This window comes from Solanum tuberosum, unplaced genomic scaffold (genome assembly GCF_000226075.1).
Source record: "Solanum tuberosum cultivar DM 1-3 516 R44 unplaced genomic scaffold, SolTub_3.0 scf00309, whole genome shotgun sequence".
NCBI lineage: Eukaryota > Viridiplantae > Streptophyta > Magnoliopsida > Solanales > Solanaceae > Solanum > Solanum tuberosum.
The window spans coordinates 298769-317192 of NW_006239232.1; the positions used below are offsets into that span (position 1 = coordinate 298769).

An 18424-nucleotide genomic window follows, 5' to 3' on the forward strand; every position below is an offset into this window, starting at 1 on the left:
TTCCCATAGATAAATTCAAACAAAACCCCTCAATGTTTTCTGTTCTGTATATTCTGGGTTGATGATTTGATCTTCATCTTCCAATTTTTGTAGCAATGGCGACAAGGAATCGAATTAGGGTTTTCCAAAGTTACAGAGATACCTTGAACGAGAACCGTATACCCTTCACTTCTTCAAATGATTCCGGTGGTCCAGTAATCGAAATGGCTACTACTTCTTTTCTCAATTCTAATCGTTCTTACGCTCCTCTAAGCACCGAAGATGATCTGGGTCCTTCTACATCCAGGTATTTTCAGTAATCTAGTTAGATTATTTGGTGAAATTAGGTTCACTTTAATTTTTTCTTCATTTAGTATTTAGGAAATGCATAGAAGACGTTTTACTTTAGGTCGGTAAAATAGATGCCTCATAGTAATCACATCACGTAGAGTATAATATTTGGAAAGGAAATGATTGACGTTAGGAAGTGATTCAAATACACTAGGTTTTGTTGAGGTGTCTTGCTGGTGGGAGGTGACATGCATCTCGTGAGCTGCGTGTAAGCTGGTACAAACACCAAAGTTATAAAAAAAAAAGAGAAAATGCATAAGTAGCCTCAACCTATGCCCGAAATCCCAGAGATACACTTATACTATACTAAGGTCCTATTACCCGAACTTATTTTATAAATAATTTTCTACCCTTTTTCGACCTACGTGACACTATCAGTGAAAAAATTGTCAGCACGCACTGGGCCCAGAAGATAGTGTCACGTAGGCCGAAAAGAGGTAGAAAATTATTTATAAAATAAGTTCGGGTAATAGGACCTTAGTATAGTATAAGTGTATCTCTGGGATTTCGGGCATAGGTTGAGGCTACTTATGCATTTTCTCTTTTTTTTTTATAACTTTGGTGTTTGTACCAGCTTACACGCAGCTCACGAGATGCATGTCACCTCCCACCAGCAAGACACCTCAACAAAACCTAGTGTATTTGAATCACTTCCTAACGTCAATCATTTCCTTTCCAAAGAAGAGGTGATAGTAAGTCATTTGCTCATATTTGATCTAAAGTATTTCTTTTGTAGAGAACATTGGAAGAGTGATTTGGATAAATAGGTTAACATTTTTTGCCATACTGAACATGCAAATACTAATCTTGACTAGTCTCTCATCCTATAATGGTTCTTGGGGGAAATAAAGTAAGCACTATGTTTCTTTCAGTTCATTTTGAATCCTGTGTATTCGGTTTGCAACTATAATCTAGTTTTCATTCTATTTCTTGGAGTAGTAAGTCCCTACTTAATGTTCTTTGAGTTGTTATTACTAATTACCTGTTATTTCTATTACAAATACAAAGAAATCGGAAGCTCCCAACACTCGAGATCGCCCAAGGATTTCAGTGTTGTGAAAATATGAATTTTCTCCTATTTAGTTGTTGCCATATGCAATAAGTGTGGCTACTCATCATTCAACAAACACTTCTTTTTCAACTGTTTTTTCCTGCTTAACATATCGCGGATGCAATTGCTATGACCTGGGATCAATATTCTAGCCCTGACAACTCATTTTCCCCCTCTCCATCCAAATTTGGCTTCTCTACTTTTCCATTTTTCCATGTGATCAACCTTATTAGCTGAGCTAGGCTTACAGTCAGTCTGACCTGGCTTGCTTGGAAAAATCTGGACATATAAGCAGTAGACATATCCAAGTAACAAATACATTAAACTAAAATGGCATGAGATTAAAGATATTGTTTCATTAGAATAGGTAGAAAATGTAAAGACACATCTTTTAAATTTTTGTCAAAAATTATTTTATCTTCTTTCTCTATGAGGTGATCCATGTAAAAGCTGATCAACAAGAAAACATGAAATATACGAAATTCGGAAGAAGGCTAATCCCTTTACCCTCTTTGTTGCTTTTCTGGAGGTGTAGAAGTGGGTTTGCACAACAAATGGATGGCAAGTCTCAACATTTCTCTCACAATATCTGGCGACCTATATAGTGGAGTAGTGTTTATTTTGTTAACAAAGTGTCAACAATTGCAATAAGACTTATTCTCGTATGGCTATTTTTGTTATCTTATTAATAGATAAAGGATCACTTACCTGATCATCATAAGAAGTGAGTAAAATTAAAATGTGCTCCGTGTGCTCTTTTCTTCAATTTTGTTTATATTAATTAGGCTGTGAGGAGGAAAAAATTGTTGATGGTAAGTATCTTTCTTTCTTCCTTAGAGATGCATTTACAGTGGGCTTACCTCCAGCATGGGTTGATGTTTCTGAAGAAGTTGCAGCTAGCATACATCAGTCTCAAGTAAAATTGGCAGAACTAAAGAAGTGCCATGCTAAAGCTCTGACTCCATCTTTTGGTGATGGAAGAGAAGATCAAAATGTGATAGAGGTTCTGACCATGGAGATTACAGATATATTAAGGAAGTCAGAGAAGAGATTACAGAAGCTTTCAGCAAGTGGTTCTTGTGAGGATTCAAATGTTAGAAAAAATGTACAGGTAGAAAGCTGATGATTTTCATACGTGAGAAGTTCATTGTCTTAGACACAACTTCCAATTTATTTTTGACTCAATTCGTGGTGATCTGTTGCATCCTCTTAACTAACTTAGTTTTACTGACTATTTTTTTTCTTCTAAAAAATAGAGTTACTTCTTTCTTAGTTAGCACATCGTTAATTTTGTGATTTAAGAATATTTTATTAATTCCACCAAGGGATCGGAGCATTGGATACTCCTTTCACTACGGAGGACTTCTTTTCACTATGGCAGACTTCATTTTGCTGAACTCTGCTGTCATAAAGTTGTTTTAAATGTTGTATTTAAATATTCATGTAGTGATATTTCTTTTTCCAGCGTTCTCTGGCTACAGACCTTCAAAACCTTTCTGTTGAGCTCCGGAGGATGCAATCATTGTATCTTAAACAGTTACGGCAGCAATCAGAGGTTTGTTAAATACTCTTAGGAGCCTATTTCAATGTTCAAGTAAATGCAGCTAATACTAGTGGTAACCGATAAGAGATTATAGTGTAGTAAGAAAGTGGTTGAATCTCTAATAATGTGGATTGGTTCTGCAGTTAATGCCTAATTAGACCCTCTTAATTGTCGTTTTTCATACTATCTTTAGATAGCAGGCGGAACGTTAGACCTGTGCTTATATATATTGTATTCTATTTCCTGGCGCAGGCACATGATGGACTTGATTTGGAGATGAATGAAAAGAAGTCTAGCTTTCTGGATGACAATTTCAATGACGTGGTAGACTTTCCAACTTTATGGTTTCTGGTGGTTTCCTGTCTATATTTGCGTAATACTGATTTCCTATTCTTTTTCTGGTTTCTGGATTCTGTTTGTTTCGTTTTTGAAGTTTGGGGATTTTACAAAATCGCTAAAAAGCAAATTAATTAATGGAGTTTTGAGACCTTAAAAGTCTTCCTAGGAACACAAAGGATGATACACTTCATGAAAACACCTTAAACTAATGAGTATTGACTCAGCGCAGATTTTAGCATAATCAGGGATTACATTTGAAAAGGTTTTATGCACATTATCATATTAGACGATATTACAGACACTATATTTCATGTGGTTGTTTTATCTTTCAGGGGTTCACTGAACTGCAGATGGCCACTGGTCAGAAGGATGAGCAGTTCACGGCAGAGAGAGAAAGAGAGATTAGACAGGTCACCGAAGGACTTTTCTTAACTTCTATTTGTTATTAACATATAGAATAACATGCTTTCTTTTCATCTTACTGACATAAAGTCTTTGTAGGTCCTTAAATCAGTTAATGAGCTTTCCCAAATCATGAAGGATCTGTCAGTCCTAGTTATTGATCAGGTTTGAGTGTACTCCTTACTTGTTTGCCAGAGTTATTTGCAGCAATTTGTGACTCATCAAGTTGAAATCATTTGCAGGGGACAATAGTTGATCGGATAGACCACAATGTTCAAAGTGTATCTGCATCAGTAGAGGAAGGTTTCAAACAACTACAGAAGGTCTCTCTCGCACTCTCTTGCTTTCTCTCTCGTTATGTCTCTCTCATGTGCGCACACACCTTGCAGCTTAGTAAATATACTTGCATATACATTACACACTATTACAAGTAGTGTTGGAATATAGGCAGTCGGCAGTCCTCATATCATTTCATGTAGTGATCTGGCACCATGAGAATTTATGTGTTCCTTGTGTTTTTCTATTTTCTGATTCTTGGTTTGTGTTAAATTGATTGTGTTGACGCCTTGGACCGTTCTGGCTTATTTTTACTTGGCTAACTGTATGCCCCTTTTTGGAACTGCAGGCAGAGAGGTCTCAGAGGAAGGGGGGAATGGTGAAATGTGCGACTGTTCTTGTTATCATGTGCTTCGTTATGCTAGTCCTGTTGGTCCTTAAGCATATTCTCTTATAAACTTTTCGTCTACTTTCCCCCCTTTTTCTTGGGTATAACTAGGGCTGTAGTTCTTTCTACGCCAAAATTGTAGTGTGCTACACCTATTGGGGAGTTTTCTGGAGGAAGCCCATTAGCTCACTGCAGAGGTAACATGTTGGAGCGGTTAGATGTACATATTTGATTACAATTGAATTTATGTGCTGGTTTGCAACTTGTACCTGTAAAAATGTTGGTTACTATTTCCAAATGATAATAGGAGTCGTGGCATTCTGCGAAAGTTAACATTTTTTTATTAGGGCAGTGAGAAAGTTACTTTTTTATGTGATTAACATAGGCAACACAAGGAAAAGGCACGTTGCTTCAAAAACTAAAAGCAAAAATTCATACTTGAATCTTGTGTGCGTTCCATTGGGAGTATGATTGCAATGTTACCATTTCAGGAATGATAAATGCTACAGTTCACAAGGTGTATTATCTAATTCCTTCTTAATTCTCTAGGTCAGATAGCTGAAATTTTTGTACTGTAATTGGTGGGTGACATTAGGATAACACAATGAAAGAATATATTTGCTATGAGCATAAGAGAAAACAAAGTTACAAAGAACACAGGAAAATCATATTTCTAGCCACAGTGATAGTTGTAGAACCATGAGGACTAGCATGGTTAGAAGAAGACTGAAAGCACTAGAGGCTAGAGGGACTCGGCGATCACTACCAGAAGGAAGTATTACAGGAAGGGAGCACTCCTCCCCATTGAAGTAAACTTTACTTGGAAAACCATCACCGGCTCCTACGTCGATTCCAGGTGTGGTCTTCTTTGTGAAAGATATGACTGATTGCTGGGTACCAGGAACTGGAGGATCTTTCCTTGGATTATCTCCTCTTCTTTCTGCAAGAAGGTAATTTAAGCCTGAAAACCCCTGCATAAATATTGTGTTGTTAGTATCAGGCATGATGGTTCCGTTGAAAGAGTATCCTTTTTCAAAACCTTGGATGGCTTTATCCAACTGTACAGCAGCGAACCAGTCAACAATGTTAGTGTCCCCCCAATTAAACAGAGTTATTCTTGCTGTCCATCCACCTCTGAAATCACTAAGCAAATGCCAGTTAATGCTGACTCCACAGTTGTCTCCGCAAGGTAAGGGATTTGGCAAATCTCGTCTTTTATTAAAGTCCTTTGCCATTTCAGTTCGATTGTCAAAGGGCACCAGAAGTGCCTCTGGTGGTAAAAGTAGTGCTGGCTCGGAGGCACTGCACACATTACTGGGGTTCGCGTTGCTGCAGCCACAGGCACATGTGTTACAAGGAACGACAGAATCGTTGAAGAATGCAGAGAATGATACACAACACTTGGGCTTCTTTAAGGTTGAACTGCTAATGTTGCAGATTACTTGCCAACTAGCAACAGCAGCTGTATCTGAAGATAACCCTGCTGGATTAGGGAAGAGGCTGGAGGATACTCGGACTGGCGGTCCACATACATAACCAGGACTGTAAGTTCCATTTATTTTCCAGTTCTGTGGAGGGTGGATAGCACTTATGTTAAGGTCAGGTGACATTTTGTAGACTTGCATTACAAAAGCTGACTTGGACTTGCTTGCATCCATGAAAGGTGGCAAAATGGTTCCATTTCGACAACAGAAAGGAACCATTCCTAAGGCTGTATCATTTGTCTTTTCCAAAGGAAGGTCGATGATTGTGGGTCTCTTTTCACAGTTGAAGGCCTTTGAAAAATCCATGCCCTTGTAATATCCACCCTGCTTACCGAAGATGCAGTCCCCTGTATCAACAACCGTAGGATAAGCTCCCCTCATGCTATAGATGAACTCATCCCTCATCCATTCCCAGCTTAATTTCCAGTTATCAAGACGACTAGTGTTGTCGTTATTTGAGATTGTGACTTGTGCCCAGTAATTAGATTCGGATGAGCTAGTGACATCAAACATTATTGTAAGATCACCCTCTTGCCGAGGTTGGATTTCCTCATGGATCGTGATGTTGGATTTGGCGTTTGAATCTTTTAGACAACAAACTTGGGTCCGATCTCCTGCAAGGTCCAATTAGATATGAGACATCAATAAGTTTGCTTTGAGCTACCGTCATCATAGGATTCACCAATTCTGTATCTATATAGTTGGAAACATTTTAGGGGATATATATTGAAGTTAGGTATACAATACTTGAATTCTTGATGTAGATGCTACATAGTTGGTTCTTTAAGTAGTTGTTAAGAAAACCGATGGTTACTAACTTTCCCTACCTTGAGATGTAGAAGGAGAACACAAGAAACCATCATTAGCCAGACTGATGGAAGAAGGCAAGGGAACAGCAGGAGATGCAACACCATACTGTGTACCAACCAGCTCTATCCGAGCCTGCATCTGATTGACATCTCCAGCAGTCTGAATCGCGGACTTAAGGTCAGTCGTAGGGAAACCAGCAAAAACAGTTCCATTTCCAACATCACCAGGCAGAGTGGTTCCATCAGCAAGCACAGCATGTGAAGCAGAGACCAACAATTCTCTATGCTGGAACCCAACAAAGACCCTCCAAGACTTGAGCTCATCAGGACTATTGTTGAGGATTGTGAGATTGGACCTGAAATTGTAAGCTTGGTTGTTGGAGTTAGATGTCGAGACGTTCGGAGGAATAGGAAAACCAGAAGTATAGACGTAAGTTATGAATATGCCATTACAGTCTCCAGCGTTGTTGGAGGAAGTTTGAGAAATTGAAACAGGAAGAGAAATTAAGAGGATGAGTGGGAGAAAGATTAACAAAGTGGCCATTGTAGTATGGTTTCTTTGTTTTAGGGAGACACAGCAATATAGACAAACTGAAATGACCATGGCTTACGATAAAATCTAAAAAAAATAAGATATTTGAATTTGTCATAACAAAGACATATTCAAATATAAAGTAGTAATAATTTAGTTACATGGAAGTGGATGGCCGGCATTGAGTGCTTCTAATATACTTGTATTAGTACAAAGTTAATCGAAGCAAGCAAGAACATCTGCATGGACTGAGTTTAGTTTCTTTAATTAGTCTTTAGTTATTAGGTAATGAGTTTGACAGGTTCAGAGCGGTCAAAGGGAAGCAAATCTAATACTCCTTCCGTTTACATTTGTTTGATTGGCTGCGGAGTTTAAAAAATAAAGGGAAATTTTTGAAACTTGTGATTTTAAACCTGTTATAACATTGTATGATTAATACTTTTGAAACTTATGACCGCAAACATGTTATAACATGTGTTTCTATCGGAAGCAACCTTTCTACCCTATAAAAATGGGGGTAAGGGTTGCCTACAAAATGACGAATTCGGAATTTTCATTAAGGAAGTTCAAAATATGAAATGTAGTGCCTAAGATTTGAATTTGGAATCTCATAGTGAATTTTGAATGCCTTAAACCATTGAGTCAACCTCTATCTTATGTTCAGGGGATTAAATATGAATGTTTTTGCTGAGAGGGTTTGGGTGAAAAACCTCGCCCCCCTCAGATCAGCCCCTGTGGGTACTTCATCCTCCTCAGATCCTAGTGGTGAGATCATGCTAGGTATTTGTTAGTGTTCTTGTTGGTGGTGGTGATGGTCATAAGCATGCCATAATAGTTGTATAGTCATAAAAATTTCTCGTTAAAGTAAAATGAGAAGTTTGAATTACATTATTTTTAAATTTTAAAATGTGTTTCTTTTAAACAAACTAAAAAAAAAAACAAGTTCACGTAATTGAAATGAAGAGAATAAGGTCTTTCGTATATTTTTTCTATACTGGTGGCATTCGAGTCAGTTATGTGCTACCTTCCACTTGTACTTCAAATCTATTAGGTCAAGTTGAAAGAAATTGACAAAATATTCTAAGCTCCTTCAACTTGAATGCCATCACAATAGGTTTCCTGTCATGACATTTTTTTTTAAAAAAAGCTACATAAATTCCACTATTTAGGATTCATAATAGTTTCAAATATTACTTATTTGTACCATATTTCTTCCTTTGAATGCATATATCATTACTCACCAGATACATGTATCCAACTGTTTTAAAAATACAGATACATACTCCCTCTGTCCCTAATTACTTGTCCACTTTTGAATTGACACACTTATTAAGAAATCAATAATTGACATAGTGAATTTACCATTTTACCCCTATTAATTATGAAGTGGATGAATTAAAAACTTAATATTTTCAAGAAGTTATACCTTTTTAAAAGTAATTAATTGAGGGTATAATAGGTAAAAAAAATTGTCCTTGTCAAAATGGACAAGTAACAACTAAAAAAGGAAATGTGGACAAGTAATTAGGAACAGAGAGAGTATTTTATTTGTTTGAATTAAATGATTGTAACTAATTTCCTTACTTAAAGGGTAATTAAGGATTTTCAAAGTATATGAATAATTAATTCTCAAAATTTAATGGGATTTTGCTCATTGTTTACACTATCATAATTCATAACCCATTTTGACATGATTGTTTGATTGATCATTTTGGGTTCAATCATCGGATCAACTCAACAAATAGATCATGATTCAATCCTTATAAGTTCTAAACGAGTCGAGTTGGTTGGGGTTAATTTCGTCAACCCTTGCTCTAGATAAGTTTGTAAACGTTGCTTAGGACCTGTTTGACCTCAAAAATACTTGGAAAAAACTTGGGGAAAATTTGGCAAGTGGTGTTTGGTCATATAACTTGGCAAATATATTTGCTAAGTATCCCAAGTTCCCAAATACTAGAAAAAAACTAGTATTTGGTCAAGTTCTAATATCTGGAAATTTTAAAAAATTCAAAAATTACCCTAAACTTTTATATTTTATAAAAAAATACCCATTATTTATTGATTTCAACTAATATTTGTTACTACATCCTACAGAAAAGTTCGAATTCTAATTGAGTGACAAAATTGAGAAAAAAGAATAATTTGTTTTTAATGGGTTACAATTATAACCGAATCAATGACAAGTTTGATTATATGATTAATGTGTTGTGTTGCCTATATTGTTATTTTGTTGTTGCTGATTGTTATCAATTACTATGTTATAAGGTCATTTTTTAACGGAATATATTACTATAAATAGATAATACAAATTTATGGATATTTTTAATAGTTTTTAGAACTTATGGGTATAAATCATATTTTTTAAAATAGTAAAATATTCTTGAGAAAACTTAGGGCCAAACATATGGTATAATTTGACCAAAAACTTGGCCCAAATATTATTGCCAAGAATATTAGAAAACTTGGGGTTAAACGGTAGCTTAGTATGAGTATCTCAACAACCTTCAGATTTGAATAAAATAAAATTCTATATTTGAGAAAAATAAGATCATATTGACCGAGACCCCAATTGACTATTGGTTAAAAAGGAAGAATGGACTGGGTAAGAAAGTGCCAAGTGCATATATATATATATATATATATTGTTGAAAAATAAAAACGATATAAATAATAAATATTTAGCCTGAGCTCTGAAGCACAAAATCTTATTTTCTTTGAGGAGATTCACACGCATTGCAACATAATTTTGATCGATCTAGTAGTATTGTTTTGACTTGTCTCCTCTAAAATATAACAGTCCGACAACTTCGTATAATTCAAACAATTCTAAATTATTTGAAGAGTTCAAAGCTCCACCTAAACAATACATTCCTTCAATATATATATATATAGTCTATTTTATATAGTGAATAAGTTGAAAACTTAGAAAATTTCTTTATCTCAACTATCTCCTTTTACTACGCCAATCTCAAATAATAAATATAATACAATGTTCTTTTCCCTATACAACAAAATACTTTTCATCCTCCTCATTTCACAACGCAAGGAAGAAAACATCTTTATATAGGACTATAGTATAAGGTTTCTCCCACAAATAAATGTCCTAAAAGTGGATAGTAATTTTGAGGTATAGTGGAATGATTAGTAGGATACAATATGAAAAACATATTAAAATGGTACATGAGTTACATAAAATAATGACACTACTTTCTCCATAATTACGTCCACTAAAATATTATGCATTTTAATATTTTAATTTTAACATTAAAATACACATAAACACTAACTTTAGACTCACAAGATTGAAATAAAAGAATCACTTATCTGTAAATTAATACATCGGACATATGATTTGAAATTAAGAATTATCAAACTTAATTTCAGACTCAAATATCTGAAGTAGAAAATCGGTTATAGTTATTAGTGCGATATGCATATTTCACTAATACATCGTGATGGATAATTCATAAAATACCTCTTATACCTAGACTTTGTAGGAATTCTATGACCTCTTTATATTTGTTTGTGGTATAATACATAAATACTCTTCATATTCATAATTGCCATAAAAAAAAGAATAGAAGTTATATAGAGCAATTCGAATAGCATCTTCTTTTTTGGTTTCTTTTGTAATTAGAAATTTTTATTTTTATTATTTCTTGTCTGATAGTTTATCAGATGTGACAGCCAAAAAAAGATTTAATAGAGCATGACTGTTTTATTGGGTCTTTTACGAATGTAAACTGAGCCTAATATTTTTAATTGAAAATGAGTTAATTTATTTTTGAGATTATCATGTATCCTTTTGTCTAAATTAGAGATAAAAACTTTGTTGAAGTATAAAGGTAGGATTGTAACTGAACGAATGTTTATATTTAAGCTATTTCGAATAATTCAAAACTATATTAAGCCCTTTTCCAATTTATTTAATATCCCGGTATCGTGTTATAATTAAAGATTTTTGAAAATTTAAAAAGAAGTTTGGGGAAGAAAGAAGATGGTCGTTATAGCGTAGTCAGTGACAACTCATTATAATATTTTGTATTTTAATATAATAAAATCATATGCTCATAACTCATAATTCATAATTACCTACCTCTTCTCTGCTACATTAGAAATTTCATGTGTCTACTAGTTGCAAAATGTCACTCCTTTTTATATATTTAAAAATTTCATAAAAGTACTATAAATTAGAAAAAGTGATAATTTAAAGTGTTAAAAGATATATAAAAAGTTACAATTTAAAATTTGAAAGACTTAACATGAGAATACTAACAATTTTATTTTATTCAGATAACTACTCGTTACAATCTTGTTGTGAGTGAAGTAATTACCATGTGATGATTCATTTAGAAACTATTATTTGGTTTCTTATTGTCTTCTTCTTATTTTATTTTTTTAAAATAATATATTTTCTTAATCTTTAGTATTCATGAGGTTATGTTTTGTGTACTGAGGAGTCGTTTGGTAGCTAATTTGTAAATGAGTTAGGTAGGTCTTTAGTTATGTATAAGTAATATCGTGTTTGGTAACTGGTTATGAGCTACGTTATTTAGGTTTAATATTAATATGATGTTTGATTTGAAATTTAGAAACCCATAACTAGTACGTGTTTACATTAGGAGGAAATTCATGATATTATTTTATAAGAAGTTGAAATAACTAATATATGTACATGAATAACTAAATTCTACATAAAATAATATATAGATTTCTTTATAATTAACTCATATTTTACTAATATATATGCATAACCACTACAAGAAAAAAGTGAATTATATGGGGATTTTCCTGGGGATTAGTATGAAAAATTGCAGGAAAATAAGTTTCTTGCGAATTTTCATACTAATCCTTAGAAAAATCCCCATGTAATTCACACTTTTCCTGTAGTGAACTCTAACCAGCTTCTCAACAACCCTTAAAATTCGTTTGTTTTAGATGTAAGCGTTGAGCTATGACAAAATTGCAATATAGAGATTATTTGTGGCTGGATATTTAGTTTGATATATTACATTACAACTTAATATACAATGTTTAATTTAAAAGTATTTGTTTATTAAAAAAAAAGTTTGTTCACTAATCACTACACAGAGATTTCCTCATTAAATTTATGTGGGTATTATGTATGAAAAAAGACTAACCGAATATTCTATTATTCTATATGTTATGCTGGATTTTATAGGAAATTTAACATATAATAACAAGTAACTTTCTATATCTTATGATAACACAAAAAATAAAGCAATAACTTTGTATAACTAATCTATATATTTTAATAGATTTAAACTTCAATTTTATGCTTATGGTAACACGAAAAATAAAGCAATAACTTGGTATAAATAAATTATATATATAAACAGTATTAAACTTCTTTACACTATCGCTAAACTATTACGTCTACGACAATAACAACATATTCAATATAATTTTATAAACCATATATAGTGTAACATCACAAATCATTATATCTAGGAAAGATATATAATGTACTTTATCTTATCCCTATTTTCATGGGTAAAAAAATGTTTCAATACAACCTTAACTTAAACCGGTCTACTACTTCTTAGAGACTCACCTCATCCTCATGCAGCAACACCAAAGTTTTCAAATTTTGGGTTCGTATCTGACCTCATGGAACAACAACATATTAGTAAAATTCTACAAGTGAGGACTGGGGAGGGTACATAATGAATGCAGATCTTATCACTACCTCGTAGAGGTAGAGATGCTGTTTCGAAAAGATCCTCGACTCAAGTGCCATAAACACTAACCACTTTAAGTAACACAAAACTACACTACCTACTATCCTTAATACACGTCCTCTATATATTATCATATCTAAGATCATGTCCTTGATAACGTAAAGCTGCATTGTATTATGTCTTATCAGCACTTACCTCATGCAACTCTTCATAAAATTAAATTTTAAAAAATGAAGGAAAAAAAGAAAAAACTGCTTTATTTTTCTTTTCTTCCCTGTCCACCCCCAATCGAGGCTTTATTAAATCGACCGTTGGAGTATTTAAAGTGGAAAACTTATTAATTTCTTACTTTTTCTTATTTTAATTTATTAAAAACTTTACCCCTTTTGACTTTCATGTCCACATCAGAAAATCAATCAGACCGTTCTCAAGTGCCACAACAGACAAAAGATCTCATAAATCTAACGGTCAGTATTTGTCGACCGTTACACATGACACCTTTCATCAATCTCAAATTTTCAAATTTAAGGATGATTTTCATTCTTCTCTTCTTACAATCCAAAATGTCTTTCTTCTTCTTTTCTTAAATTCTTCAAAAAAAAATCTTGATTTTCTCTCATAGCTGAAGAAAAGATTGAATCTTGATACTAAAAGAAAAATGGGGTTGATTGATTCTCAATCTTTATCATCTCCAGTTAAAATTACAGTTACTTCATCTCCAACTGGTGGCTGCCATGGCTTAACTAGTCCGATTCGGAGACATTCGTTATCGACGAATCCTAATTCACCTCTTAGTGGAAAAGGGTTGAGGGGTTCTTCTGGTGGAAGGTATCTTTCTATGTCTAAAGAGAGTACTGATGAATTTGTAGCTTATACAGTTCATATTCCACCAACCCCAGATAATCGTACCGTGGCGGATTCTCAGAATAGTCCTGTTGGGGTTGGGAGTAGTAGAAAAAGCTATGGGTATGGAAATCCGAGTGATGGGTATATTAAAGATACGATTTTTACTGGGGGTTTTAATTCTGCAACTAAAGCACATGTTAGAAAAAGCTCTGAGGATGAACCTATGGTGATGAAATGTAAAACAATGTGTCAAATGGATGGTTGTGATGAGAAGAAAGCTGAGGAGAAGTGTGAATGTGGATATGTGATTTGTAGAGAGTGTTATTTGGATTGTGTGGGGTTTGATGGAGGGCATTGTCCTGGTTGTAAAGAGTCTTATAAGGGGATTAGTGATGATGAAAGTGATGAACCGAGATCGGAAGCTAAGGATCAAGCGAATCCGTTACCTTCGAGGGGAAGAGGAGGGAGAATGGAGAAGAATTTTTCACTTGTGCAGTCATTCAAGAATCCAAATCAAGATTTTGATCATACAAGATGGCTTTTTGAGACTAAAGGGACTTATGGTTATGGGAATGCTTTGTGGCCTTCTGATGGTCATGAATTTGGGAGAGGTCTTGATAGATCTGAAAATCCTCCTGATTTTAGTGACAGAAGAAATAGGCCTTTGACAAGGAAAGTTGGAATCTCAGCTGCAATAATCAGTCCATATAGGTAATCATTTAAAGTACATGTCTTGTTATAGTTATGTGTTTATGTTCATAGTTAAAGAGTGGAGTTTAAAATTCCTTATTGCTGAATAGTTGAAACAATAGAAAAGATCTTACAATAGAAGTGTTTCTCTCTTTAATAGTTTAGCTTTTAGTTAATTGCCACCCACAAACAGAAATAGATCTTACAATAGAAGTGTTCTTTCTCTAATAGCTTAACATTTTAGTGAAACAGTCCACACACTTCAAAGTAGTACCAAAGTAGGCAAATATCCTCATTTCAGGTCTAGTTGCCACCTAAAAGAATATATTTCTACTTGGCCAAGACAAAGGTATCATATCCACACGCGAGGTGTTAGTGTTCATTGGCGGAGCTAAAGGGAGCCAAGGGGGTTCAGTTGAATTCTCTTTGTCGGAATATTATACTGTACAAATAGGGTAAAAACAAATATCGTTGGTTATATATGAACAGTTGAATCCCCTTGACATAAGAAATATTTTAGTACAATAATAAGGGGTTCAAAAATTGACTTAGATCACAAGTCTAATTTCTAGGTGTGACAACTCTAATAAATTTTTGAATTGCCTTGTATGAATTTCTAGCTCCACATCATGTTCAAACATAATAAATTGAATAAATTCTCCACTTAAATTTTAGTTGAGGCATGGTAAGACAATAACATATCGAAAGATTATAGAAGATAGTCATTTGCTAATTGTGACTGCTTTGATTTCAAATGAGAAAATATATGAATCAGTATCAAGATTTGAATTTGATGTATGAATGTTAATTATGCAGGTTGCTCATGGTTCTTCGTCTTGGTGCGTTGGCTTGTTTCTTGACATGGAGGATTTCTCATCCAAATCATGAAGCACTGTGGTTATGGATAATGTCTGTAGTGTGTGAGGTTTGGTTTGCAATATCTTGGCTTCTTGATCAGTTGCCAAAGCTCTGCCCTGTTAGAAGAATCACTGACCTCTCTGTATTGAAAGAAAGGTTTGAAAGTTCAGGACCAAACCTTCGAAACCCGAAGGGATTGTCTGATTTGCCAGGCATTGATGTGTTTGTTTCAACTGCTGATGCAGAAAAAGAACCACCTCTTGTCACTGCAAACACAATCCTTTCCATTCTTGCTGTTGATTATCCTGTTGAAAAGGTGGCATGTTATTTATCAGATGATGGAGGTTCCTTAGTGACATTTGAGGCTCTTGCAGAAGCTGCTAGCTTTGCAAGAATATGGGTTCCCTTCTGTAAAAAACATAAGATAGAACCCAGAAATCCTGAGTCATACTTTGGGCAAAAGCGTGATCCACTGAAAAACAAAGTGAAACTTGACTTTGTTAGGGACAGAAGAAGGGTGAAGAGGGAATATGATGAATTCAAGGTGAGGATAAATGCCTTGCCTGAGTCAATAAGGCGACGATCAGATGCTTACAACACCCAACAGGAGTTGAGGGCTAAAAGAAAACAGGTGGAACTTGGAGAGGATCTCTCTGAACCCATCAAGGTCCCTAAAGCTACTTGGATGTCTGATGGAACTCACTGGCATGGTACTTGGTCATCAGCTGAGGAAGGACATTCAAGAGGTGATCATGAGGGTATTATACAGGTAACATTCTTTGTCCTTCGATCTCTCTTGCTTAATACTCCCTCGGTTTCAAATTGTTTGTCTGATTTTGATTTGAAATGGAGATTAAGAAATTAAAGATATGTAGAACGTATCAAAATGTCCGAATCTTGTGGTGTCATGTAATACAACTAAAGAGTTGTAAAAAAAGGGAAGAGTTTTTTTTTGAACCGGACTAAAAAGGAAACTAACACAAACAAATTGAAACGATGGAGCAAGAAATCTTGTATCATCTAGGATTAGTACTTTGTCTTTCAAGTTCAATGTGAAATTTTTTACTTCCAACTCTTTTGCTGAGTTCCTGAACTTTGTTTGTTGCAGATCATGTTGGTTCCTCCAAATGCAGAGCCACTTTATGGGAATGAAGCTGACGAGAAGAACATGATTGACACAACAGATGTTGATGTCAGACTGCCAATGCTGGTTTATGTTTCCAGAGAAAAGAGACCTGGTTTTGATCACAACAAGAAAGCTGGAGCGATGAATGCTTTAGTTCGAGCCAGTGCAATAATGTCAAATGGTGCATTCATTCTCAATCTTGATTGTGACCATTACATCTACAACTCATTGGCTATGAGAGAGGGAATGTGCTTTATGCTTGACAAAGGGGGTGACAGGATCTGTTATGTTCAGTTTCCTCAGAGGTTTGAGGGTGTTGATCCAAATGATCGATATGCAAACCACAATACAGTTTTCTTTGATGTTGGCATGAGAGCCCTGGATGGTTTGCAGGGTCCAATGTATGTAGGAACAGGATGCATTTTCCGAAGAATTGCTCTTTATGGTTTTAGTCCACCAAGAGCAACTGAACATCGTGGATGGTTTGGTAGCAGGAAGACTCGAAAGCTTTTGAGGAAACCTAATATACAAAAGGATCAAGAGGATGATGAGATGTTTTTGCCAATGATTGGGAATAAGGATGATGAGGAGGAAGTAAGCAGATCTTTGCTTACAAAACAGTTTGGAAACTCCATTCCATTGGTGGACTCTATTGCTGTAGCTGAATTTGGAGGGAGGCTGCTCCATGAGTTGAGAGGCAAAGGTTGCCAAGGAAGGCCAGCAGGTTCACTTGCTGTACATCGCGAGCCATTGGATGCTTCAGCACTTGCTGAGGCTGTAGGTGTCATAAGTTGCTATTATGAGGACAAAACTGAATGGGGCAACAGAGTAGGATGGATATATGGTTCGATCACGGAAGATGTCGTGACAGGTTACAGGATGCACAATAGAGGCTGGAGATCAATTTACTGTGTCACAAAAAGAGATGCATTTCGAGGGACAGCACCAATCAATCTAACTGATAGGCTCATCCAAGTTCTCAGATGGGCAACAGGTTCAGTCGAAATCTTCTTCTCTCGCAACAATGCACTATTTGCAAGCCCAAGAATGAAGTTCCTTCAGAGAGTGGCATATTTCAACGTGGGGATGTATCCGTTTACTTCCATTTTCCTCCTTGTCTATTGTCTCTTGCCTGCACTTTCACTCTTCTCAGGAAAATTCATTGTGCAATCCCTCAATGTCACCTTCTTGGTGTTCTTGCTAGCAATCACAATCACCCTGTGCATGCTTGCTCTCCTTGAAATCAAATGGTCAGGAATCACCCTTCATGATTGGTGGAGGAATGAGCAATTCTGGTTAATTGGTGGAACTAGTGCTCATCCAGCTGCTGTGATACAAGGACTATTGAAAGTTATAGCAGGAGTTGACATCTCATTCACATTGACATCAAAATCAGGTGCACCTGCTGATGGAGAAGACGAATTTGCAGAGCTATACGAGTTCCGTTGGACAGTCCTAATGATTCCACCAATCACAATCATACTGATCAACATGATTGCAATTGCAGTAGGCACATTCAGGACAGTATATAGTCCTTTCCCACAATGGAGCAAGCTTCTTGGAGGTGTATTCTTCAGTTTTTGGGTGTTATCTCATCTCTATCCATTCGCGAAAGGACTAATGGGGAAAAGGGGAAAGGTTCCCACCATTGTCTTCTTATGGTCTGCTCTCATCTGCATTGTCATCTCATTGCTCGCGGTTTACGTATATCCTCCTTCAGGACACCAAGATTTCTCAAGTTTTCAGTTTCCTTGAGTTGTGTTGCTGTGTAGACGTCCATCTCGGCAGCTCAGTTTAGCTCATACATTGTTAAAAAAGAGTGAAGGTTCTCAACTTCATCTCACTGTATAGTAGTATTACTTTTTTACTTTATGTTAAGTTGTATGTTACATTGTGAAAGTTTATTCACCAATGGCATTTGTAAGTGCAAAAAAGATAGGAATTTGATATGGGTATTCATTATTTTACCACAGCTAGTACTGAATGTGATGAAGTTATCCATATTTGAGCTTATGGTATTTTTAAGGGAAAGTTAGTTCCCCATAACT

The 18424-nt window shown here is 35.2% G+C and overlaps 3 protein-coding genes across 3 annotated transcripts; 2 read left to right on the forward strand and 1 right to left on the reverse strand.

Moving 5' to 3' along the window:
* LOC102582914 (syntaxin-41-like) lies at positions 1–4657 on the forward strand. Its single transcript, XM_006359819.2, has 8 exons — positions 1–286; positions 2219–2492; positions 2847–2936; positions 3177–3248; positions 3596–3673; positions 3765–3830; positions 3908–3988; positions 4291–4657. Exons 1-8 carry the CDS (start codon positions 96–98, stop codon positions 4396–4398), a joined length of 960 nt encoding a protein of 319 aa, XP_006359881.1. The 5' UTR covers positions 1–95; the 3' UTR covers positions 4399–4657.
* An 82-nt stretch (positions 4658–4739) lies between these two features.
* LOC102583248 (COBRA-like protein 7) lies at positions 4740–7326 on the reverse strand. The gene is made up of 2 exons (XM_006359820.2): positions 6641–7326; positions 4740–6427 (listed from the first exon to the last, which is right to left on the reverse strand). Exons 1-2 carry the CDS (start codon positions 7224–7226, stop codon positions 4995–4997), a joined length of 2019 nt encoding a protein of 672 aa, XP_006359882.2. The 5' UTR covers positions 7227–7326; the 3' UTR covers positions 4740–4994.
* A 6105-nt stretch (positions 7327–13431) lies between these two features.
* Positions 13432–18384, forward strand: LOC102583574 (cellulose synthase-like protein D5). Its single transcript, XM_006359821.2, has 3 exons — positions 13432–14413; positions 15209–16019; positions 16359–18384. The coding sequence occupies exons 1-3, from the start codon at positions 13515–13517 to the stop codon at positions 18129–18131; spliced, it is 3483 nt and encodes a 1160-aa protein (XP_006359883.1). The 5' UTR covers positions 13432–13514; the 3' UTR covers positions 18132–18384.
* Positions 18385–18424: the final 40 nt, after the last annotated feature.